Source organism: Pezoporus flaviventris, unplaced genomic scaffold, assembly GCF_033815535.1.
Source record: "Pezoporus flaviventris isolate CSIRO_AGI_PZ_B2104156 unplaced genomic scaffold, CSIRO_AGI_Pfla_v1 ptg000005l, whole genome shotgun sequence".
Lineage (NCBI taxonomy): Eukaryota > Metazoa > Chordata > Aves > Psittaciformes > Psittacidae > Pezoporus > Pezoporus flaviventris.
Genome location: NW_026892553.1, coordinates 3,872,835 through 3,898,677, shown reverse-complemented (window position 1 = coordinate 3,898,677; position 25,843 = coordinate 3,872,835). Strand labels below are relative to the sequence as shown.

General features: G+C 41.9%; 2 protein-coding genes across 4 annotated transcripts in view; one reads left to right on the top strand and one right to left on the bottom strand.

The window, feature by feature from the left end:
- COL4A5 (collagen type IV alpha 5 chain) overlaps nt 1-4,743 on the bottom strand; it is a 77,428-nt gene extending 72,685 nt beyond the window's left edge. For 2 of the 3 annotated variants that reach the window (XR_009741924.1, XM_061445711.1), the window contains exon 1: nt 4,399-4,743. Coding sequence is in view for 2 of the 3 variants with exons in the window: in XM_061445711.1 (XP_061301695.1) it covers nt 4,399-4,488 (90 nt within the window). In the remaining variant the exon portion in view is untranslated. The remainder of the gene's footprint in view (nt 1-4,398) is intronic. The other variant, XM_061445709.1, reaches the window with a different exon arrangement.
- A 456-nt stretch (nt 4,744-5,199) lies between these two features.
- COL4A6 (collagen type IV alpha 6 chain) overlaps nt 5,200-25,843 on the top strand; it is a 121,555-nt gene continuing 100,911 nt past the window's right edge. The window contains exons 1-2 of the mRNA XM_061445708.1: nt 5,200-5,319; nt 5,406-5,457. Of these exons, the coding sequence (XP_061301692.1) occupies nt 5,306-5,319; nt 5,406-5,457 (66 nt within the window). The 5' untranslated portion in view covers nt 5,200-5,305. The remainder of the gene's footprint in view (nt 5,320-5,405; nt 5,458-25,843) is intronic.

Genomic DNA, 25,843 nt, shown 5'->3' with positions numbered 1-25,843 from the left:
TTGACTACAGGATATGTAAATTGCCTTACACTTGGGAGCACAACTGTACTCTTACATAATTGTAGAGTCACAGGATAATACAGGCTGGAAGGAGACTTGGGAGGCTATTCAGTCCAGCTCCCCACCCCAGTCATCGCAACAGAGAAAGAGTTTCCTAAAAGAAGACTCGCACAACACCAAAGTCTTTTCCAAGCAGACTAAAGATACGTCTATTAATACATTACAGTTTAAGTACAATTTCTTTTTGAGGGAGAGAGACTAAAGCATTGACATGTTTAACCTGAATTGCTAAATTTACAATATACTTTAGCAATTATCTAATTGCACAATATGTATCCTTCCTAAAATGCAGATCATATCCCCCAGTTTTTTTGCTTCTTGCATCTCCTCACAAGTTCTCCAAAAAGACTCAAGCTCTGCAAGAAAGACTTGAGACAATGGCAAAGCATGTTTTTGGTAAATAAGCATTAAAATCTTGTTATAACAGTACCCATCCCTCTTTAGCTCAGCTACATTTATTCTGTTGATAATTTCACATTACATTGAAGCTTTTCCTCCACATACCACAGACTTTGCAATTAAACAACCAGGATGCTTGGTACATTTCCTTTTTCAGAAGCTGCACTGTATCAGTGATAGCTAATAAGGTTTAACTGCATTGCTTTCACAGAAGGGTAGACGATGCTGCTGAAGGATCCTTAAATCTGTACCAGCACTACACCTCTTGAACAAGCTTCGTTTTAGGTACTCTTGAGGAGAGACGGTTTACAGTACAGAAAAGTGCTGTCAGCACCAGATAGGCAAACACTGCATGTAGCAAGAACTTAAAAGCACCCCAGTAGTTTTAAACACACTGTGTCCATACAGCCTTCTGGAACAGATAAGCAAAGTGTCTTCATTCAAAGCAATCTGTCTGGAAATATCATTACCAGCAGAAGCTGCTTTCCATTCAGCACGCTTGCGTAATACTGTTCCTAGAATGTGTGAGTTATCTAGGTATCTTGTTATGTGGTGATATCAGTGGAGAGTTTACACAAATCAAGGTGATTAGAGAAGGAAGCATTTTAATCTAAGCAAATGAAAGGTAAAAATGCACAATGCATCTTCACTGCAGGGGCAGAACAGCCACATTACTGCACTTTGCCCCAGAGAGAACGTGCATATTACATTTCTTGGGGTGTTCTTACTGATTTGTTATCTAGAAAAGTCTACTTATTCTAGTAAAACCAACAGCAACTAACTGCATTATTACTTATTCATTGTAGAAAAACATTCTTATGCAAATCTACATTTGTTGTTAAGGTAACACTTTGTCCTAGGAAAATTTCCTTGTCTACTTGACAAAAAATTGGTAGCTAAGAAAATTGCTTTCAATGAGTAGATTCATGTACTTGCAACCTAGGAGTTTTCACTAAACCATCAGTCTGTTTCCATCATGTCATAAGACCCATAAAGATTTTGTGCACATAGACACAAAAATCCTCTTGTGGTCCAAATGGCTCTTACACTGGGTTTCTTTCAGGATTCCTTTGATTTGTTTGTATTTTAGTATGTGCCAGAACACACCTTGATATACAACTTTTATTATCTATCTTTAACCAAGAGCCATGAAAGCTCAAAAGCAAAACACACGACAAGTTGCAAGCAGGAGGGCTAGAGCCTTTATGTTATACAACAGAGAGCATCTTGTGCATGACTAATCAAGACACATCCACAGAATTTCAGGAGGAAATACTTTTTGAATCCTTAAAGCAAGCATCCAATTCTTTCTGCTTTTACAGACCTAGCTTTCATAACTAGAAAGAGTCACAGTCAGTTATGAAATGGGAAGCCACCACCAATACCATGAAAAAAATAGGACAAGCAAGAGAAACATGCATGACTGCCATTTACAAGTCAGCCATATCAATCAAGTACACTGCAATTACTGGCACGATGGCATGTAACCTCTGAAAGGAAAGGAAATCTGAACTAAACCTAGAGAACTTTTACGAATACTACATTATGTTCTTAAACACAAACGATACCAATCTTGCCAGCCTTCCTTTCCATATTTGATCAGCTGCTTTTGCCCCCATGCTTCCAGTCAAACTGGAGTTATAACAGAAGGCACAGTAAGAAGACATTGCAGAAGTGACTTCACTTTTAATAACTTTTGGGCTGACAAAGTCTATTTACACTCTAAAAACCTAGGCCTTAACTATGAGGGTGAGTTTATTCAATATAAACCAAGTCAGTCACTAAGCTCAGCACAATTCAAGAACCAAATCTATGTTCTTTAATTAAAGAGGCTTCCCAGTCACTACTTGCAATCACTTTTCTATAAGAGTGACAACATCTTCCACCTCATTCATTCTCCCACTCTAAAGATGATTCTCAAACTGCCAGCTGCTTTTATGATATTCATCAGTAGCTACACACTTCACTCTGTGTGAAGTGTGCACTACAGCATGTAGCATGATCCATATACTACTCACCAAGTTCAGGTTATTGGCTATGAAAATCCAGCAATAAAATCAGAACAATGAAATTCATGCTTACTGGAGTACAAAGCTTTGGCAATTTATTTTTTTTAGTAAGCCACAGACAGTGTGTATCAAGCATTCTGCCACAGTTCTAATTCATCCTTTTCTGACATGGAGAAAAGGAGTGATCCTCATTGATAAAGAACATCATTACCCACTGTTATCATCACAGGGGATTCAAGGACATCAGAACACCAAAGCATTGAGAAACCATTACAATGTCAGGGGGATTTACATAGGTTGGAAAGGCAGTGTCACTCTTTCCCCACCCCCACTAACCACTGGGTCTTCAGTTAATCTTACCTCTCTGTGGGTTAGTAAACCCTCAAGGGACTCATCCCAAAACAGAGGCTGTATAGCACAGGTGGTGTTAAGAACCAGGAACTCCACCATTGTCTTTTCTCCTTCCTTCATTTCTCCTGAGGCAGAGGACTGCCTCCAGCATCAGCCCAGCCCAGTCCCCTTCCCAGACCTTGCAGATTCCCATCAATCAATGTGCAAAACTCTGCTGGGGCACTTTCCTGAAAAAAAGCAAAGGGCTACACACACAGACCTCCCCATCTTAAACCCTCGCCTGCTAAAACAGCAAAGCCCTCTAGGTGGGCTTGGCCAGATCCTTCTTCGGAGGTGAAAGTCACAGCAGACGGCATGGGGTGAGATGGTACTCAGAGCAGCAGAACAAGTATCACAGACCAAGTGGAGACAAAGCAGTTCTCCAAATCACCAAGTACCAGGGGCACACTAGTATCACTTACACTTGGGTACACGCCTGGGCATGGTAAGAAGGAGGGGTAGAAGATGAAGGCAGTATATTATAGCTAGTCTTTGTTTTTGGACTAGCAGATGAAAGGTCCACAAAGTTTCACTGTAAAGGAATCAGCTTCAAAGGAAAGTTCAAGACAAGTAAGATTTTGTCAGCTCTAGCAACAAAATTGCAGGGGAGAGTAGCAGAAAAGTATTCTACACATACTGTAACATAGGATTTTTCAAGCACAGCGTAATCCTAACAACAGAGATCAGGATTCTTTTACCCTCTTAAAAAGTTAACAGCCAGAGGAGGGGTTTGTAAAAGTCTGAAATTAACTCATGCTAATATGCCTTTCAGTTAATTTAACCACTAGTTAACAGCTGAAGAACTTGGTCAAGTAGCTGGAAAGGGGAAGCTAGCTATCACCTCTCCCTCCTTCTCAGTTTCAAGGCCCAGGCACTCCAGAACAACTGGGATAGATAGCATCCCTCTCCCAAAGGCAGAAAACAAAGTTCTTCTCCAGGCCACCTACCATGCACCCTCTGCAGCAGCGCACACATCTGCCATCTCCCCTAGCATCTCAGCTTGGGTTTTAAGGAAGGAGAAATACAACCCTAAGCAAAACCAAGTCACAGTCTGAGGCGTAGTCTTCTGGCAAACCATGCCCACAAGCCTCCAGCTCCCTGCCGCGTCCAGGTGTGACCTGCAGATGTAGGTGAAGGCTCGCTGCCAAGACAGCTCTTCTATGGGGGAGAAGACGGGAGAATTTCCTCCTCCTTTGTCCCGGAGGAGCAGTGGGTCCAGGACACACAAAGCTCGCCCGGGCTTCCCCCACCGCGCACAGGCGGGTACCGCGGGGAGCCGGGCCGAGGCCAGCAGCAAGAACCACCGGGCCCCGACACCTGAGGAGAGACCCTGCCGCGAGGCCCGGCCCCGTCGGCTCCTGTCACAGACCGGGCCCGCTGCAACCCCTCCAACCCCAGCGCGACCGGCGGGGAGCCCACCCTCAGCTGCTGAAGGGGATCAAAAGCTCCCCCCGAGGCTCAGCTCCGCACCGCCGCCGCGCCCGGCAGGGACAGCGCCGCCGGGGAGCGCCTGAAAACAAGGAGAGCGCCTCACACTCACCGCCGCCACCGCCGCCTCCGGTCCCCAGCAGCCCAGCAGCAGCACCAGACAGCCGGCAGCCAGGCTGCTGCTCCACCACCGAGGCTCCATCCTGCCCGCTCAGGAGCTCCGGCCCTGCGGCGCGGGCATAGCCAGGCAGGGCAGCGCGGCTCCCTTCAGGCGGCTCCCGCCGGCCGCCCCGACACCAGCACCCGCCTCTCTGCCGCGCTCTCCCGCTCCTCCCGGCTCAAGTCCTCCCGGGACTACTTGCCAACAGTATTCATCCGCACCAGGGGCGGGCGGGAGCGCAGCCGGCAGCGGAGGGTGCTGGCGCCCCGCTCTGAGAGGACCACAGCTCCCCACGACCGTCACCCTGCCCCTGGGCGCCGGGATTTTGTCGGCTCGAAGGGCGGGCGAGCGCCCGCCTCTCCCCGCCCCGCCCCTCCACCGGGTGGGCAGCCGCTGGACATGGGCTATTTCCCCACCGGAAGCACCTCAAGTGTGCTAGGGCCGGCAGAGCTGCTGGTGGAGCCGGGTCGCACCCTGGGGCGCGGGGCTGCGGTGGGTGCTCAGCCTGCCTCAGTCCCGCCCCGTCCCGCTCAGGTGAGCGGAGACACCGCGAACTTTCTGCCCGGGCACGCTGCGACACGGCGGGCAGCGGCGGGGCCCTGAGGGGGAGCGAGCCGGGACCGACCCCGACCGGGCAGCGCGGCCGCTCCACAGGTCCGCTGCCGTGGCGGGGGAAGGAGCCGGTGAAGCGGCCGCAGCGCGGGGGTGAGCGCGCTGTGCCCAGCCCGCGCCGCGCAGGGGGCCTGCCCGCCCGCCCGCCCCCCCGAGTGACGGCGGCGGGCCCTCCTCTTCCTCCAGCGGTGCGGAGCCGGTAACTGGGCTGCGACCTGTCCGCTGGCCCCGCAACGCTGCCTGGAGCATGGGGCGCGCAGGGTGAGTGAGTGCCAAGGAGCCGCGGTCCCCTCCCTTCTCTGCCCGGCCTGGCCCCCGGGTGACTGTGTCCGTTTGCCTCCCCACAGGGTACTGCTGGTGCTGGGGCTCCTCTGTCTGGGCACGGAGCTGGTGAGCGCGGTAAGTGTGCAGGTCCCGGTGCCTCGTCAAACGTGTGGGGCTTCGGCATCCTTGGGCCGAAAACCAGACACCTCCCACCCCCCTCAGAGATACGTGCTTTGGGCTTTCTTAATTGCCGTACACCTCTGCTCCGAAGTTCCTTTGTGCCTTCCGTGTACTCGACTTTGATCAGTTTTTGCAAAGTCCGCCCGCGTTCAGTGCACCACCTCCCTAACTCTGACCGAATGATCGGTATCTCTGAACTGACTGCCTTGCCTTCTTCTTTAGCCTCGTCTCAAGCCTTTCTGTTAAAAGCTGACCTTTCAGATCCTCACTTGCAAGGGTTCCAACCTACAACACCTCGTAACTAAGTAAAAGTGATGGGAGAAATTAAAGGATTAAGCTGTTAAGTGTTGTATGAAGGTTCATGACTAGTGAATTAGTAAATGTGGTTTAAATTCCAAGCTGACATACAGAAGCAGTGACTTTATGATCTGTCATTCTGACAATTTTATGACATAAACACAGATTTTCTCTTGCTGTTCCTAATTAATGTTTGAACAGATTAGTAAGGGATCACAGGCTTTTTAAATGTTTGTAATATTTCCTTTTCTTTTTGCTGTTGTAATAGATTTTCTGCAACTGGGATGCTGAAATTGTTAGCCCACTCAACTGTAGAGAAGGAAAGAGTCCTTTGGAAAGTCTGTACCCTAAATTAAGTGTCCAACTGATGTACAGGCAGCAGTTCAAAAAACCCTCTTTGTTACATTGGGATGTAAATTAAGATTGTACAATAATTTTTGTGTTTAGGCTTTTATAGCACATATGCAATAATGAATTAATGGAAGTAGTGTAATATTTTTTAAGCATGTTTATTTCAAGTCAACTTCTAACAAAACCAGTTAAAACGTGGGTTCTTGTCAGTCAGTGTTTCTCTACTGCATTTGCTACTCTTTTGATTAAAATTTTAAGGATTTAGACTCTTCCTGTGTGACTGAGGAGAAATCTTTTGAAAAGGCTTTAATAGCAGAGGGGTTTCTACTGTTCATAAATACGAAAGGCTTGATTCTGCTTTGCTCTTTTTATAATCAATTGCACCAGTAGAATTTCCTCATCCCGATCAGGTGGTAGTTACAAGTGCTAATCTTCTCAAAGATTAAAAGCTTAGTTTTCTTCAGCGAAACCAAGAGCTGTTCTTCCAAGTCTTCTCGCTCCAGTGGAATCTCTGGGGAAATGACTTTTATAAAGCAAGTGTTTTCAAAGCTTTTGGAAACAAATATGTCACATTTTGCCGTCATTTTTATAAATTCATGCACTATGTCAGCGTAATTATTCCTGAGGGATGCAGGTGTAATGAATGGCACATATTTAAGCTGTTTGCTCCAGTTTTGCTGCATGCCTGTTGGAAAGCACATCTCTTCAGCACTCGTATTTGTTCCTTGGCATGTTTCATTGCCCTTAAGGGGACTTTGTCAATTTACATCTATTTCAATGAGAAAGAGAAATACTAACATGGTATTTCTAAGTCTTCCTGCCAGTTTTCTTCAGGCTTAGAAAACAAGCAAAATCTTTGTGCAATCAGTCTAAAAGTATGGAAAAGAATCAGAAATAGGTCCTTAAAATACTTTCAGTGCTTTAGATGTCTAAGCAGTTAATGCGTTTAATTATTCTTATTAAGAATGCTCTTAAACATGCTCAACAGGAAAGATGTACAAGTATGTTTTTAACAATTTCAGATACAGTAATAGTAGGTAAATGACTTTCTGGTATCACTGAATTAAAAATGCCCATAAGACCTTCCTGCATTGAAGTGAGCTGTTTAGAGTAAGTAGTGGTGATTGTAGTGAGGAGAGCTTCTGTAGGAAAAGCGGGATCTCTCAACCAATTTTTAGTAGTCCTCTGCTAGATAATGTTAAGTGACTGAGCACAGTGAAGTACGATGTTAATAAAATGAGGTTAAAACTTTAGGTTAAAATAACTTCTAGAAGGCTGCTCACAGAGACAGTCAACTATCAAAGCAGTTGTTGCTGAGGATGATGTGATTTGTGACTTTGTTCATCTCTTTCTTTCAAGTAATCTCATTTCAATACTTTAAATGTTGTAAAAGCAACATTCTAAAATATTTTACCAAGTTGCTGAGGGTTCTTCAGGAATGTTACTGTGGACATGACTAACAGGCAGTGGCTGGCACGTTAGGCCAGCATCTTGAATGAAGTTGTATCAAAGATGGCTTTGACTCAGGGGTCTCAGTTGCAAGGTGTAGTCATCCCTCCCTCTCTAAGAACAGTATTTTCAAGTGTATTTGAATTAATTTTTCAGCTTTTGCTTATTTTTCCTGGAGATAAATAATGATCTATTTTGAATGGCAGCACAAAGTTAGTCTTGTAATGTAATCTGTTTTCCTGAGCCAAATGTTGAAAATATGGATGACTTGCTGTTACAGATGGATCTGCTTTGCAGATTGTTACCTCTTTTGTAGACTGGTTGCTGGGAGTGACCTAAGACTTTCCCCTAACATCTTTCTGCAGTCATTCCAGAAGCTGTGGTTCATTCACGTTTGCAATCTTTTATTATCAGTATTTTGATTAGTAGTGAACCAGGAGTGTCAGTACTAGATGGAGAGCAAGAATAAACCACCAATATAGTACTATTTTCTTGACTTTCATTACCCTGTAAGACAAAAGTTGGTTCAGACCTGGGGGGAGAATAAGACAAAATGTGGGAACAGTGATTAGATGAGGCAGGTGTTTGCCCACCCCTGAGGCTTTTCCAGAGGAGGGACTTTTAAAAGGATAATCAGAGTTTTGCTAGTGTTTCTTTCATAAACATGAGGTGGAGCCTGAGATGAAAATGGTCACAAAATCTAGAGGCAGCCTCTTGCAATGAAATTTGAGATTCTCATCTCTTCACAGGGCTCTCAGCTGAGCTGCATGATAGTCCTAGCAGTCTTTGTGTCCACTTTATACCTGACACACAGATGATAGCTCCTCATTTATTTCCTTTCTGCCATTGAGCTGGTTGAGCACACCTGGAATATGTGCTGGTCTTGATCTGAAATCCTGAGGAACTACTGTTAGGACTTAGTGTGAGGATTTATTGTCAGACATGTTCTCTTGGAATGGCTGAGTTTGCAGGTAAGAGTGCAGTTAACTTTTATTTTGTGAGTCTGGAGATCAGGTACTATTGCAAGTCTTCCAAATCTTCTGGGGTTTCTTTTGCTAAGAAATGTGCAGATTAACTAGAGATACCCTCCTTTTCTAGTGATTGTTCAGCAGAACATCTGCAGTATCCAAGTAAGGCAAATAAAAACTAAGTGCCAAAACCAGTTCTGGCAGTTTGCTCTATAGCTCTATTTTGAGTAACTGAAGCTCTGCTAGTTTATGACAAGCTAACCCAAGTGATCTTATTTCTCGCTTCTCTTAATATATCCCAGGTTTTCTGTGTGAGGTTTTTTTTTTTTTATATCTATGATACAAATGTTTCATGATGTCTTTTAATAAATACTGGACCAGCTTAATTGAAACAAGCTCATTGTTTTCAGTGGCCTTAAGCCAAGAACAAATTTGGCCCACAGCTCTGACAGAGAGGGAAAAAGTAGCTGTTTAAGTGTGGATATTTAAAATCAGAGTTGCAGCTCTCAAAATTCCACTGTCTTTTGGTACCCCAACATAATAATTTTAAGGTATTCTTTCTGGGGGAAAAAAGGAACAAAGGTATTCTCATACTGTAGAGTTGTGTAGTAATATTTTGAGATGATCATGAAGTCATGGTAGGAACAGATGAAAAATTCTTTGCTGCCAGAATTCTTGATGCACTTGGCCCCCTTCCTAAGTGGGTTTTTGTGGATAATGATCTAAAATTAATTCATTAAAATTAATTTCCTTACTTCAGAATATTCCTATCACCCAAGAAGGCTCTCACTCTCCTGAGAAGGCTATAAAACCCAGCTGAGCTTGATATACTTCTTTCAGTTTACATGTCTGAGAAGAAAGAGTACTTAGAGTGGGATCATGCAGTTTTCATTACCTGTTCCTTGCAGAAAGGGAATTAGGAGGTGTAGGCAATAAATCTGGAAATACTTGGAGGAAGTAAATAATTTGTTCCTGTGCTTTTTTGCACAGATTTCTTGCAGTTTAGCCTGCCTTGGGTTTTTCCATACAACTTCACCTTCTCTGATGGTGTGATTTATATGGAATTCATGTTGCTGGAGTCTCCAGTTGCTGGTTTTAACTTTCTGCTTTTGAAAAGGTGTTGACATTAATTTTACTACTTGTGTATAAAGTCATCTTTTCAGAATGGCTTCCTCTTCCCTCAGGTCTGAGGAGGTGTGAAGAGGCAGAATTAATACAAATGCAGAGGAACTGTTCCATGGATCTGCTGCTTCTCTGGCCTTTTGCCACATTTTTTGCCACTTCTTGGTGGTCAGAAGTGACTTTGCTGGCCCTCTGATTCTGCTCCTACCCAAACAGATACAAAGCAGGGATCCTTATTGTCTATGCTAGCTTCCCTTCTTGTTTCTTCTGCAGGATTTCCATTAGCTTTGGTTGTGTCAACTTCATTGGGCCATTAAGCAGCACCATCCTGTTTGCATAGTCTCTGCATACTCAGTTACCTTAATATTGAGAGAATCAACCTTGTGAACCAATATGGGTTGATTTGCTTCAGTCCACTGAGATGTCAACAGGTACTATATTCTGAGTTTGGCTTATTCACAGCCTGGTCTATTTTAACCTATTTGGCTGGGACCTGCTGTATTTTGTACAGCCTCCAGCCCTTGCCCCAACGTGCTCATCTGCCTTTCTAGCTCTCCTTCGAGCCTTCATAGTCTAGGGAGGCTGCCAGTATGACTCCTGGTGGTTAATCCTGTAGTGCTTTCTCTGATGCCTCGCTCTTAGCAGCAGTGAGGACATGTCTATGCCTGTTACCTAGGAATCTGTTGCACAAATCTGTTTCAGAGGGTTGCACATAACATTCGTTGGTTTTCCCATTACTAACAGGAACAAACGTTTCCATCCATGACACCAGCTTTTGGCAAGACCTCAATGTGATGTACAACACAGGTAAAATCTAAGCATCATCTAGACTAATCAAGAACTAGGTAAAGAAGGCAATAAGTCAAGGCTTCTGTATGAATGAAAGTAATATTTCCGTCAGTTTTTTGTATTTGTCATATTTAAGGGAAAAGACATTGGAAACAAGCTGGCAACAGCAACATTAACTTTTTTTTATCTTTTGTATTTTTTTCTTTTGGCTGGCAGAGACATAAAGATCTGCAACTTTCTCAAGATTGGGATGAAATGTAGACAGTAAGCTGAAAGCCAACTGCGTAAATCAATTTATCGCACTGTTAGGAGAGGTTGGTTTTGATCTGAAAAGGAGAGGAGAGGAAAATGAAAGTGCAGTTGAATTTGGAATGGACTTATAAATGTTCCCCATGCTTCTTAAAATCTCTACAAATTTGATGTCAGTGAAACTGGAAATAAAGTTCCTATCTAAATAGTAACAAGTCAGTGCCTTGTCTTTTCCCAGCTTTTACAAAGTGCTGCATATAATTTACCTGTTCCCATTGCATCAGAGAGTCTTCAAATCATCTCCCTATGTTCTTTATCCTTTTGTTTGAATCACTGATGGTGTTAACTTCTATTAATGAAGGTCATGCCCTCACAGCTAGTAAGGTTATCTCTCTGTGGACATGAAATAATACCCAACTCTGAAAAGGAGTTTCCTTAGAAATGACACCATTATAAAAGGAGTAATGACTCTATTATTCTGATACTTTTAAGTTTGCTTAGAATTCATAAGCTGGCAAGTCAGTTTTTCAGAACTGCATATATAAACACATCTCAGTACTGTAACAAAGTTAAATAGGTTCATTGGTACATTGGATAACTGCTTGACTTTGTCAAAGAGGAGCAGGACTATTTGAAAGTTATAATAGTTCTCCTTATATCAGTCAAGCCTTTGCTGTGCAATGTTCAGATATCATTTGCTCTGTAGAAATATACATATATTTGAAAGCAGTTTGGAATTATTACTACTGCTACAGTGGAAACATCAAAACAATAGGAAGGTGAATCACGGTATTGTACTTTGATGATTAAACCTATCCACAAAGCAGGGTGTAACTGAACGGGAGGAACATAGCCTGCAGGAGCAAAAACATTTGGCAAAAAGCAAGCTTGGAAAATTGAGAATTTATAGTAGTCTTCAGACTTCTCCATTAAAGGAGCCTCTAAGCTTCCAGCCTCAGCCCTCCTTGTGCGATTTCAAGCTATCATCGAAGTGTTTGAGAAGGGGTTGAAAAGTTGGAGCATTATCTGTTAAATTAATGTATCTTTGTAAATACCTCCTACATGAACTGCAGCATGTGTGAAGTGTGGGTTCAGCTGGAAGGTGAGGTAGGCAGGTCCTCTATTGCACTGTATAGAACATAGACATGCTGACTCTTTATTACAGGAGACGATTAAAGTGTGATGAGTCTTGGTCTTGTGGACATGACTGAGGTGGTCTGCAGTAAACTCTGGGTGCCAAAAGTATACTGTTGAACTCCTGGAATTCATATGCTTTTTGCCTTCACTAGGGTAATGGGTGCGACACAAATGCACTGCTTGCTATTTAGCAAAGGTTCTTTCATCTGTTTTCATCTGAAATACAGCCTTTAGCAGCGCTCTCTTCTTGTGAGCTTTATATGATCATTTTTACAAAGGAGGTGTAGTGCATTTTTAACCTAATAAAGTAGTTTTGGCTTAAACTGGAAGCTGCTTGTGAAATCTCCTCCTACAGATGAGGAGTTAGGTGAATTAGGAAAAAGGTAAAGTATTCTAGCCACCAAAGTAAATGTTAGATCCTTAGCCTACTTCTACCACAAGAAGGTACAGAAAATACTCCACAGAGTTTAACTCCACAGAGGTTTTAAAGTTAAACGAGTTGGTGACCATAAACGGGCTACTTTAGATGGTCTCTTCAAGGTAGTGATTATATGGTTTGCTCTGTGGTACTTTTAATAACCTTAATCTCTGTGAATCTATAATCTTGTTAGGATTAAACTGAAATCTGACTAGATAATTAGAGTGAGCTCCAAACTGTGGTTTGACCTAATATCTTGTAGTGGTACAATTTCCATATGAATGGATTGCCCGGGAGCATGTGGGAGCATTGAGAGCCCTCAGCAGATTCTGGGAGCAAAGAGCTTCCTGTACCTCAAGTAATCAGCTGAAAATCACCTCAGAGGTTTTGCAGAGACTGCTCTTCTGAGACCATACTGGTGAGGGTCTGGGTCAGAACGTCTTCTAATGTGGCAGTGACATTTTGCCATTGAAGCTAAAATGCGTTTGCAGACCCTCCAGATAGCTGAGAGTTGCAGGATAGGTTGCCCCCTGAAGTGAACGTGCCTGTTCAGCCTGGTTTATGCCTTTTCTAGGGTTCATTTATCATGGGTGTGCATTTCACTCTGCTCCTTTGCATAAATACAAAGTAATGTGTTGCAGTTTTAACTTTAAAAAACATAGGTTGCACTACTGTATTGTGTTCAGTCCTGGGTCTGAGTGATTTGGGATGTCCTTCAGCCATGCCTGACTGTGTTATTTTGTGCCTGGCTAAATGCCAGTATTACTGTCTTGTATCCGTGAAGAAGGCTTTGCCCCCAGTCATAGGTAAGTCAGCAGCAGGACTGGACTGCAGCTCCTGGTTCTGTGCTCTAGCCACTGAATGGAAACAGACATTAGAGCCTGGAGATGCAAAATACCACTTTTCATAATGATCACAGGTCTATTACATAGCTTTGCTGCTTTGAACTGTTGCACCATAATTGGTAGTGCTTTTGTATGCCCTAAGGCTCTGCTGTGAATGAAATGACTTGTACAGTCGGCTTTTGGAGATCTGGGAGGCTTGAACCTCTAACAAGACACAAAAACTGTAAAAAGATGTTTATGGCTATTTAAAGGCTCTCCATTCAAGTGAATTTTCTTCCATGTGTTAGCACAGTATTGTGAAGCTTCCAAAGAATCTGGTTGGGTTTTATCTTTCAGCTTCACGCTCTCCAGCCAAGTTCTGCACATGTTTCACAGAGGAGTGGCAAGGATTAAAACCCAGCTAGTTAGTCCCGGTTACAGGTGGAGTGGTGGAGGAGAATTAACTACTGTTTATATCAGATCTCCGGTGCTACTACAACTTTTCAGCTCTATTCAAGGATACTTTATAAACTGCACACCAAAATGTTTGCCAAGCATTTTGGATAGCAGTAATGCTATATTAAAACAAACAGACAAATGAAAGATGCTGGGATTGTGACTGATTTGTGGTGGGGTTTTGTGTTTGTTGGTTTGGGGTTGGGTTGGGTTTGGGTTTTTTTCTTTATTTTCCAAACATAAATGTGATACATTAAACAATAGATCAATAGATACTGGACAGATGTCAGCAAACTTAAGTTTTTCTTTTTATTTAGAAACACAGTAATAGGAATTGAATAACTTTTCATTCTGAGCTGCTGGTACCAAAAGTGTTCTGTAGCTGTCCAGTTCTGTTCCCCCTTTCTTTCTTACCTCTCAGCTTGTGAAACAGGAAAAGGAGATTTTGAGGTGGGTTTTGTTCTGTTTATTAAGCTACTGTTCCGATCTGGAGTGGTTGTTTTACAGTTTACCCTGTACAGAAGCCTGTCAGCTCAGTCATCTTTGTGCAGTGATACTGGTTACAGATTTTGTTTGGATTCTATGATACCATTGAATTTACCAAACATTAATTTTGCTGAGGTAGCTGTATGTTGTGTGGTTTGTTATACGTTAGTGCTCTGTGTGTGTAAGAATAACCAGGCAAAGTATTCCCAACATCCGTTTCATCAAGATGTGTGCTTATAATTTCCATTAAAGAAATTCCAGTGAGAAAGTTATTTTCCTCCTCTTCATTCCAGTGGGATGAGCTCACTCATAGGAGGGCAGAGGGGTACCAGGTTTCGGGCCTGCATTCCTTTGCCAGAGGAATGTGCAGTGAGACACAGGTACAGGCTAGCTCCACGACATGCTTGCTTAGAGGGGCCCTTCTGCAACCTTACAGCAGCTTACAGAGCTCAGATTTACAACACTTCTTTATCTGCATGGGTTTGTTTTAACAAAGAACAGTCAGGAGGATTAATCTTTACGAAGAAAGTTATTTTCTTTAATTTTCAAGTAATGCATATCAGGGTATTTTTAATTTCCCTCTTACAAAGAGGTGGTAAAAGTGTATTGTAAGACCCTTAATTGTTGTAGATGTGATATTAAGAAAGGTAGAGGCAATTAAAATATACTCGCTCTGCTGCCAGGTGTACTCTATGCCATTGTGTTTGACTGAGGTCAGTGAGAATTCAGCCTGCACCTTACATAGTATGTCATTCAGGGCCTCCTCAAACTGATTATACTTTTGGAATTAGATTTCATGTCTGGCATGACTAATCCTTATTTTCCTTATGTATTGAATGTCAGTGGCCTCTTATGCCTGATACTTCACACTGTGTATCAGCCTAACACTTGTATCAACTTGTATCTGGAAAAAGTTGCAGAAGAGAACTAAAACTTATCCATTAGATAGGTTCATCATAAAACTGCATGGGAAAGTAATTCAAATTCTGTTTGACACCGGATTCTCTGATGAAACCACTACAATCATTCAGTGACTTGGCAGAGCTGTCAAATTTACCATGCTTGCTCAGTTTATATCCGCTGCAGCCTCTGATAAGTTTGAAATTACTAATTCCTGTCTGATGGTAGCAAGAAACTGTACTGGGACACTGACTTCTGGCAGGTATTTTATGGTTAGGGCAGGAAGCTAGTATTTTGCAGATAAACCACGAGGAGTTGGTTGTGGTATAAGGAATAAGCAATCCTAGTTTCTGTTCTCAGCATAGCTTGATGAAAGACTTCATGTAACTTTTTTTAATGCTCCATAACGTGTTTGTAGCTACCTGTAAAATAACCATGCTTATCCTGATCCTGGGGGGCTCTGTCTATTTATCAAGGAAAAGAGATATGTATTTAATTCTGCTTTCAAGCCATTGTAGTAGAGGGAACAGAGGAGGCTGCAGTGCATGTGCCAGGAATCCTGTTCGCTGTTGTCAGTATCTGGCAGGAGGTTGTGCCTATGCCCTGTGTATGGCTGCCTGTGTATATAGGGAAGGAAGGAGGGCAGCTTTTACTGATGGCTCCTCAGCAAGCCTCTGTTATGTCCCCTTTTTCAGTTTAATGTATAATTTGGAGCAAACTTCTACGCCTCCAACACAGCAAACACTGAGTGTTGTGTTAAGTGTGAGGCATAATTCTGTTGCTGGTTTAAATCCAAGTAAGTTAGACAATTTATACCTTAAAATAACTTACCTAACTAAATACATTAGGAAACTTCTTAGTCCACCCTTTATTTCCCATTTGTACCACTCTGCAAGCCTGTGTGCTTTAAAAATAATCAACTTCAATCACAGGGTTTGTTTTAGGTAGTCCTATGAGGAGCAGGAAGTTGGACTTGATCATCTGTATGGGTTCCTTCCAACTTGAGATGATTCTATGAAATAAAATGTGTTCTTCCAATCAGCTACTCTTGTAACTGCCTTTGCTGACAATTTGTTAGTGAAGGTCTTAAAATCTGAATTCATTTTGTGAAGAAAAGGAATTGAAATCTTTCTCAGGTCCGTACATTTGACTGAAATTTGATATGAACGAATTTCGCCTTGTTTGCCAAGTGCCTGTGGTGTAGAAGCTGCTGTTGTTAGGGCACTTTTGCAAAATCTGAAATGAAATATTTTGAGTTCACTGCTCATGGATAAGTGAACACCCGTGTAACCTTTTGTTTGGTTTTCTATAGAATTTAATTTACAAACTTTGCTGGAAAGAACCTTTTGCCCTTATTAATGTATTCTGTAGCACAAAGGAATCTGCAGGGTGTCAGGGTGTACAATGTACAAGCCCTGCTCTTCAGTTGGAAGTTGCTGTTTGCCTCTGAGGGGGAGTTAGGAAGTTAATATTTGGATCAATTCATAGGCTGAGCTTTTAGCTCGGGGTGTATTTTTCCCATCGCAACTGTAGGTCTTATACCCATCACAGCAAAAGTTTAATCTGTGTGATGAATGTGGAAGTGTAGATAGCTGTGATTTTTTTCTCTTGGCTAAAGGAAATGTAGCACTTATCAGAAGTCCAGATGAAGCATTTGTGTTCAGATTTTACATTTCAAACAGTGCTTATATGGACTTTGTTAAAAATCTGTGAGGTTTAAGTATCTCCACGCACACATAAGGGAATATTTGTTTCTGAAACATCACTTTGTGAAGTGAGCTTTCTCATGTTTGTATTGCCACTTCTGCAATGCTCTCACCTGTGGACTCGGGTCACCAGGCCTGACCCTGCTGAACTCTTGTGCACGAAAAATGAGAATTGAGACACAAACCCTACTCCAAAAGATTTGCAACCTGCCAGATACACATGTAAAAACTCAAGAAATCATGGGAAAATACTGCTCAGCAAGGGGCAGTCTCATCACACAAACCGTACGATTGCACGGCTGCTGTTTAAGGAGCAGTGGACGCGCTGCTTTCTCTGATAGTCATTCTGTTCTGTGATGGCAGCTCCTCTGCCTCATAAAACACAGAATGCTTGAGCTAAGTATTTTCAGGGTATACATATGGAGGTTGAAGCCTGATTAAGATCACTCATTGCAGTAGGCAGATGATGGTAGTTAGCTGAGCAAAGTCTTGGAAACAATTGTCATTGCTCCCAAAAATGTTCTTTCTTCTCAGTCTCTCAACTGAGCAGTGTCAGGATGGTGAGCTCAGAGCACAGCTGTGCTTTGTGCTGCTGGCATGTAAATAGAGACCATAAAAAAGGAACCTTCCTGGAGCAGTGTTTTATTGTTAAGCTGAGTGTTGGTGTGATAGCTCAGGTCATAAATCTTTTCAGTCAGTGATCAGCGATCCAAAGGGATCATTCTCTTCTCTTCCTTGCAACAACAGAAGCATTACTCTTCCAGAAAACATCAAAAAATTTCATGTACTCAGGAAAAATCTGCCCCTGTACAGCCAAATAAAACCGGGAAACCAGGTCAAGCCAGAAAATACATCCCAGTGTTCACTCTAGGAATGATACACATGCCTCTTACAAAGGGAGTAATTAATCAGGGTTCTGATCTTTGGGTAAGATTAACATTCGAGTTTCCAAAGCTATTATACTTGATTCAAGTAAAAATGAGTGTGGGTGTATGTTGATATCCAGCTATTGCTTAGTTTTCAACTTGGAAATCTCGAAGGACAGGAACAGCAGGTGGACAGAGTTTTCAGGGTACATCTTGCATCATCTTCAAATTAGTTCTGTATCTGTCACTGACTTTCTTGATCTCTGGAAGAAGGCTAAAGGAGGAGACGATATTTAGCCAGTTTTGAGCTAATTTCTCCGTTTAGCTGAGGTGTGACTCAGAATTGCTGTTAACAACCTGAGTCCTTTTATGGCCAAAGAAGGATGGTAAGAGGGGTAATTTGGAGCATCAAGGTCAGATGACTGACTGAGACAGGGCATGTAACTGCTTACCTCTGAAACAAAGATTCTACATGCTATGAATAATGCTCTTGTGAACTGGTGCATGGAGGGGCAGGACATGGGAGATCAACAGAAATGGGAGCAAGGATGGTGTACAGTGCAGATGTTCAATTATTCTTTCCTTGCAGTGACACTCAGGCAACTCTAAAGGATTTAATCCGTGTCCCATTGCCATGTGTGAGCCTGTCCACATTCCATCACTCTGGAGAATGAGGGCTAAGGATGGGTAAGCAGGTAGCTAAGTCTAATATAGCCTTTTTTAGATAATAAACAAGAGATGAAGCAAGTGTTGTGTCACTGGAGTACAGTGTATTAGATTCCTGCAGTGTTTGTTTTACAGCATACCCATAAACATTGCACAGCACCCTTGAATGGAGAGAAGAATATATGATTTTTTTTCTGCAACAGTAAGGGATTTTAAGAAGGACAAATATAATTGTTTGTCTTGGAATATGACCAGGATGTGATGTCTAATAACTCCAATATCTCTGGTTTCCTAATGGCCACCAGATGCCAGGACCTGTGGTTTTTATCTCATCTGAAAGAAAGTCAAAGTCATCAGAACCCCTGATAGCTCAGGATAGACTGAGATAGAAATGCTTCCTGTTAATTCCCAGTCCTGCCAGTTCTATCACTCACGTTTCTGGTGAAGCTTCTTATGACAACACGTTCGTGCTGAGACTGGGATTTTTTGATGGGGGTTAGGTTGCAAAAGGTTGCAGCTTTCCTGTGAGATACACACATTCCTTCATGTCAAGGCAAGGGTTATGGTGATTATTGTCATAACAAAGAAAAAAATACATCTAAACACATTTTCCTGAAAGATTTAAAAAATATGTGAGCTCTCCCTCAGGAATAACTTAATGGTCAGTCTTAAAAATGAAGATTTGTGCTCAGTGATGAATTCAGAAGTAGGTTTTGGGCCAGAATTGATAGAAACCAGCTTGCTGCTTGTAATTTCAAGGTGACCTTTCACTATTAGTTCTCTTCCTTCCATGAGCCTTCATTGCTGTCCTTTTTTCTTTAGCTATTAAGAAATCAGTCAAATACTTGACCATTTACAAGAAAATGTTTCATGAAGCTTTCTTTAGAAGTTTTCTTTCTGATGTGTTTTTCAGATGTGTATTTGTTGGTGTTGTAGGGAAAATATATGAACAATAATGCTCCTTCTTCACTCTGAGTGGTTCCCTCATGCTGCTGTGTCACACCTTCACTCAGGAACTTGAGGAACAATAGGCTGTGAAATACGTCTCCAGACTTTAGGCAGTAAGGATATTTTAATGCTTTACTATTACTAAATACGTTAATTTCCCTTCCCTCTTAGGTTCAGTAGTGATTATATTACATTGCATGCTAGCAAGAGGATAAAACAAATTTAGTTTGTGAATTGAAATACTTGTAACATTTCTTCAATCCAGTCATTTATTAGAAAGAGAACCAATTTTTGTGCTTTCTGTATTTCTTTAGCTATCTAGATACATGTGAAACACATAACCAGACATGGTTTGGGCACATTAAATAACTTGGAATGCTGTGCTGGCTATGACCATCTACCCTTGTTTATTAAGAAACCAGTCTTTTTCTCTGAACTTCCCTTCTTGTATGCTGTATGGGCAGGAATGTATGTCTTGCAGCCCCTGAAATTTTGGACACTGTCTAATGTTTGAAAGGAGGATGAACAGCAAGCAGATTTGCCTTACTGAGCCCTCAAGCAGTTGGTTCATGTTTTCAGCCATCGCAGATCCCTTTAAGTACAGGAACTGACCACCTATCTTCCAAGTGAATAAGTAGGAACTTTCTCTTTGACCACTATTTTGAAGTACCATAAATGCCATATCCTGTGGCATGCATCTTTGTTAATTGGAGAGTCGTGCCAAAACCAAAGTCTGTTATCTCTCTTCTTAGTGGTGAGTGCGACCTGATATGCAGAAAAAGCTACTAATAGATATTATGGGACAGTAACGGGTCTGTGAAGAGTCATCCTACCACCTGCTGCACTGCAGGATATTTCACCGCAGCTCTTGTACAATGCAAGTGCAGTGAATTAGTTCGCATAAACTCAGTCAAACCAGAAGCAGAAAGGGGAGCAATCACCTCTATCAGCCAAAACCTGATCCTTATGTATGACTACTGGACATCTGTTTCTCACTCCTGAGAGTGAGGCTGTCTTTACAGTGGATGTATGCAGAGAGCGATATCTGTTCATGGAAATGGAAAAGCTATTTTATTTATTTTTATACAAGTGCCAATACTGTACTTTACAAGAACATCTTTAATCCTTAAAGCCTTGCAAAAACAGTTTGAGATACATCAGCATTTGGGGAAGAGCTGTGAGCAGATTGGTTTTTTCCTGGTTTTATTCCCCTCTTCTTTCCCTGGCTAAATTCCAGCCCACATCTGCCCTTCCCCTGAGAGCTTAAAACCTTTCTTCCTTCTGTGTGACCTTTGCCCTCCCTCTAAGCAAGTGCTAGAGTCAGAGGGCCAGGGCAGGGGTCACAAGTCTTGTCCATCTCCTCCCAGCAGCAAGAGTTCTTCCTGAACAAGGGCAAAATCCACTGAGAGAATCGGGGTGCGCATTCAACCTAGTCCATTGTATGTTAAAGCCTTGACACTTGGATATTATCAAAGTATTATTGCCAATATTAACCTCTGTTGTAGTCCTGTACATTTTTTATTCTTAAAATCAAGGTACAGGTGGGTACTTCTGCTGTTACTTTTGGAACTGAAGTACTAAAGGCAGAGGGTGATGTGAACACTTTCAGTAGTTCCATCAAGAAGACAGTACTGCTGCTGTCAAAATGTAATTGCTCATGCAGCTCTTATAGCTCTAATCTGTCATGAAAATGCCTTAGGGTCGGCTACATTTGTACTCAGAGGAATCTGCCAAGAGCAAGACTTTATACGTTCCCTCTTCCAAACTGCATGCAATTTATTTTTTCTTTTAAAAATGAATGATCTCTTTTCCTTTTCATTCTGACCTTTGAAGGGGGACTGAGGACTGGGAGCTGCAGCTTTGAAACATGCTTCTGAAGTCAGAATGTTTGAAGCTGATAGTTACATGTTCAGTTAGGTGTTCTGAATCCAGTTCAGCATACGTGAGCCATGGGTTGATGGTCAAGGTAGTACAGAATGACTAAATAAATGTATTTCCTCTATTCAAAATTCTGGTTTAAACCACATGAGAAATGGGTATTTGTTTAAACATTTTAGTGGAAAATCATGAGAATACCCCGAATACTTCAGGGTTAAATTTACATGAAACGAGCATTTGAACAGAACTTTTCCATTGTTCCAAGATGATGCACGTACCTACTGCACAGCATAGATAGTAGGTTTTGCTCAGAAATAGGAGTTAGGAAAGGTATGTGAAAAGTTAAACGTGTTGTATTCTGGCTCTTACTCTTTTTATATATACCATTCTAATCACTTTTATAAAGCACAAAAGCAGGGAGGGATAGTTTACAGTGTCTAAGCTGTGAGGTGGCTACCTCTGTCTATTTTGGGGTTTTGTTGAGCTATACTAATGCCAGGCTCATACACTTGCTATGTTATTTAAATCTGTTAAGAGATAAATCTGTCTTGTAGTTACTAAATTTAAAGGGGGATAGTTGCTAGGTATAGCAACTCTGGGAAGGTCCTCAGATAAAAAAAAGAGTTGATACTTTGAGGTACTGAGAGACTGTTTGGCTTTAGATAGATTTAAATGACTCGTTACATCACAGCAATGTGTTTTGTAATGAGTAGAACTGTGGTCCTGCGTAAAAAACCGCGGAGGCCATTCCTTTCTGCTACATGCTGGAGAGTGTCAGTGCTATTACTTACAATGCTAAGATATGCAAGGGTACTCCAGTTCTATGTGTTCTGTTCCAAGCATGTCAGTGCCAAACAAACATGAGGCTGAAGGAGCAAGAAAGAGCCAAATGTATTCTTGGTTGTGTTGACTTCAGAGCCTCTGCTTGCATCAGTTGTGAATTTGGATGAAAGACTCTATGCAAATATGTATTTCTTAGAGACAAAATAACAAGGCCGGATGAGGTGTGTGTATTTTGTCTCTCCTTTCAAATCTCGACTCTCTTCAGGTTTTGTCAATATCTAAGAATGACCTGAATATTGGGGAGAACATAGAATATTCATAGAATATCATGTGAAAATTATTGGCTCTTTAGCAAAAATGTGTAAGAGTTTGAATATTCTTAGATGCTGTTTTCAGCTGGAAGGAACTGTATTTAAAAAACCGTAAGGGGGCTATGTGTATTAAAAGGATCCGAAATCATCACATTTCATCTGTCAATATGCAGTCATTCAATCTATGGGCAAGGATGCCTTAAAGATCAAAAAGACCTCAGCATTTGCCTGTATTCTTATGCTTCTAGCTTCAGCTGCTTGGTGTGTTCTGCTGCCTTCAAGCTGGGTAGAAGTCACAGCTCTTCCTGTAGTCCATCTATTGAGCTGCCTGCATGGGGAGCTTTTATGATTTAAGAGGCCCTGGAGTGTGTTCACTAAATGTCAGTGTTTGTGAAACTGTCCTTGAGCTGTCTTCTTTAAACATGCTGGTTGCATTCCTCACTGGAGAAACAAAAAGCAATCCTAACAGATACCCCTGACAGAATTCTGTTTGCTTTGCTTTAACAGTGACACTATATATTTGTTTAGAGAAAAAAAAAAAAGATATATGTATGAATGAAGGCAGAATTGGCCTAATCAAAATGTGGGTGGTGGGAGGTGAATAACCTTATTCTGTGAATGAATGTAAATTACTGTAGTATGGTGCCTTTAGGTGGTAGTCTCCCAGATGTGTTCTTGTCATTGTTTGCATCTCATCAGATCCTGTTTTCTGAAAACACTTGTTTGCTTCTCATTGCTGACATAAAAGGAGTCTTTGAAGATGGGTCTGCTGTAAGAGAAACAGCCTTGAGTCATCATGGAAGTGCCAAGCTGGAATCCAAAAAGTCAGATTGTGTCTGTGGAAGCACTGTGTAACCATGGGTGATTTTTCTAACTCCCCTCTGCATTTTGCTCTGCAGCTGTCAATGGGAATAGTGACACAGCTGATGAAAAGCTGTTGGCTTACACTGATGAAGTATATAGTATTTCCAACATACTTTAAGCTCTGAGTGTCAGCAGATGCTAACATTGAGAAACGTTTTGCCAGGAAAACAAGTTTAGAAGATCTAACTGTGCTGACACTGACGTGTAAGTTGTCCTCAAATCATATGTTGCATCCGCATGTTGATATTAAAATGGCAGTCTGATTTTTGCAATGCTATTTCTGCTGGCATCCAAAAATCAACCATTAGAAAAGGCATTTGCAGAGAGAGGGGGGAATCTAGCTAAGTAAATTACCTGAAGTATTTTTGTGCAGTAGAGTGCAATAGGCAGAGAAGACGTTTTTAATGCAGCCCAAGGATTTGGGCAGTGCTAGAGCTTATCTTCTACAACGTAAAGCAGTGCAGTATTACTGCAAAACCATGAAGAGAGATATTATTTCTGGTGATGCTCCAGCAATGTGTTAGGAGAGTGTACTCACTTTTAGTCAGGAGCTTTTACAGCAGTGTGATTAAGATGATGTTTATGTCAGATTCATTTAAGTATCAAATCTCTGACGTTACTTAACATTGGTAAACTATGTTCAAAAGAAATTATGCTTTCCCTTAAACTAGTGGAAGCACACAAGAAATCTGGGATGGTAGGTTCTCTGCTGAACTACTTTTACCTTCTGACATTAGTGGTAATTTTTCACTTCTGAAGTGATATGAAATCAGAAATGGGACTTTTATTTCTTTCACCCCACTGTCCACTTTTAAGCCAGTCACCTTTGCTGGCTTTTGCTAGTCCATTGCTTCTCTCTTTAGTGAAACAAGTTATTTACTAGCCTTCGGATGGCAAAGAACTGAAATCTCTAAGCTAGCTCAAAAGGAAAGACATCAGAGAGCTGACTGTCACATGTACTGGGTACCTTCATCCCAGGTGGAGCTGGATTGGATCAGGTCCTCTTGAAATTGTAATAATTGAAACAACAGGCTTCATCCTGTGTGATATTGAGCTTCTTTAATCATGATTTTGTTCACGTGTCCTCATGTACATAAGTAGTCAAATTTCACTCAATTTACTTTTAAGGTGCCATTTGAACCCAGCTGTGGAGCCAGTTTTCAGTGCATCTCTCTGTCTGCTTGGTCAGCCTGTGCTTCATCAATTTCCTTTTGAGGATGTTAAGGCAGACAGTGCTGAACATCTTCCTAAAGTCAAGATAACGTCCAATCCTCTCCCCTCATCTATTGAGCCTGTCATCTCATCACAGAGGGTACTAGGATGATTAAGCATAATTTCCCATTCACAGATCTGTGCTGACTGCTCCCAATTATGTTCTTGTCTTTCATGTGTTTGGAATTGGTTTCCAGAAAGTTTTGCTCCACTAGCTTCCTAGGAACTGAGATAAGGCTGATTGATTTGTAAGTTCCTGATCTTCCTCCTTGCCTTTCCTGAAGACTGGAGAGACATTTGCTTTCTTGCAGACTTTAGGAACCTCTCCTGATCATCATAACTGAGATAATCAAGAGTAGCTGCACAACATCAGCTAGCTCCCTCAGCACTCATGACTGCATTTGTCTGGTCTTATGAACTTGTGGATGCCCAGTTTGTTTAAATATTCTCCATCCAGCAAGGGTAAGTCTCACAGACTGCAACCAGCTTCTAAGAGATACTGGATCCACAAGAAGGTTAGGATTCAGTAAGGGACTAAAATGTTGCTTTTGTAAATGTGGTTGCGAAATGCATGAGCTTTGCTATTGTGATTTAGTTTATAAAAGAACCTAATGTGACCTTTAAAACATCTGCTTATAAAGCGAGGGTGTTAAACAGTACTATAGGCCAGAGCAGTATGTTCTTAAAATGACACTTTTGGAACTTCTGTTACAAGGACTGGCTGTTCCTTGCTTTGAGATAGAACTTTACTGACTTGTTAAATTCCCCTCCCATACTGCTGCTTCTCTGGGCTGCTGTACTCCTGCCATATGGTCAGTCAGAAGAATTATTTGCTTATAGGTTTGACAATAACAGGAAAACTATTCAAATGGTGAAAGTTTACTAGTGCTGTACAAAAGTGTTTAGTCTTGGCTTAACTTCCAACAGCTGAGGCAGGGAAGTTTATCAGTCTCAGTGTAATTATTTACTGTCTTATGATGGTGATCTTGATGGTTTAGAAGCTAATGCATTGCTGGGAAAAATGCTTTTCCACCTTATGTAGTCTTCATATTAAATTCTGTGTAGGGGAGAGTAGCATAAGCAGTTTAGTCTGGAATGGCATCAGTAGCTCTTACACACCACAGTTCAGGGTTGTGAGACCACTAGGTTGGAGTATGTATATACAGTGACTCGTGCCCTGCATAACACGTGGTTGTTGAGCCCTTGCTGGCATGCGGCAAGCTTAGCGCAGCAACTTTGTCCAGTCATCTTGTGTGTCAGATCCACCCACTGCTCCCTTCTGTACATAGCTTTTGGTATGGATTAAATGGAATGTAAAATCTGAAAGTAACCCTGAATAGTGTTAAAAACACTTGATCTTAAGGGATGAATAGCCCTGGACCCTCACAGTGCTTGGGCAGGAGATGGCTGGGAGGACTTACCAAATGCCAGGGAACTGCAGTGTAAAAGTTCAAGAGATGGAAAATTACTTTTGTTCCATGATCACTAAGGAGCGAGAAAAAGAAAACAGGGAGCTGAGTTGTGAACTCCTTTCCTGTAATGGGGTGTGTTTGCTGAGGTCTGTCTTTAAAATCCATAGGTCTTATCTAGCTGCTGGTAAAGATGAAGATACCCACAAAACCCACTTAAATATTGCTTATGGCTGTTACTTATAGATAGCT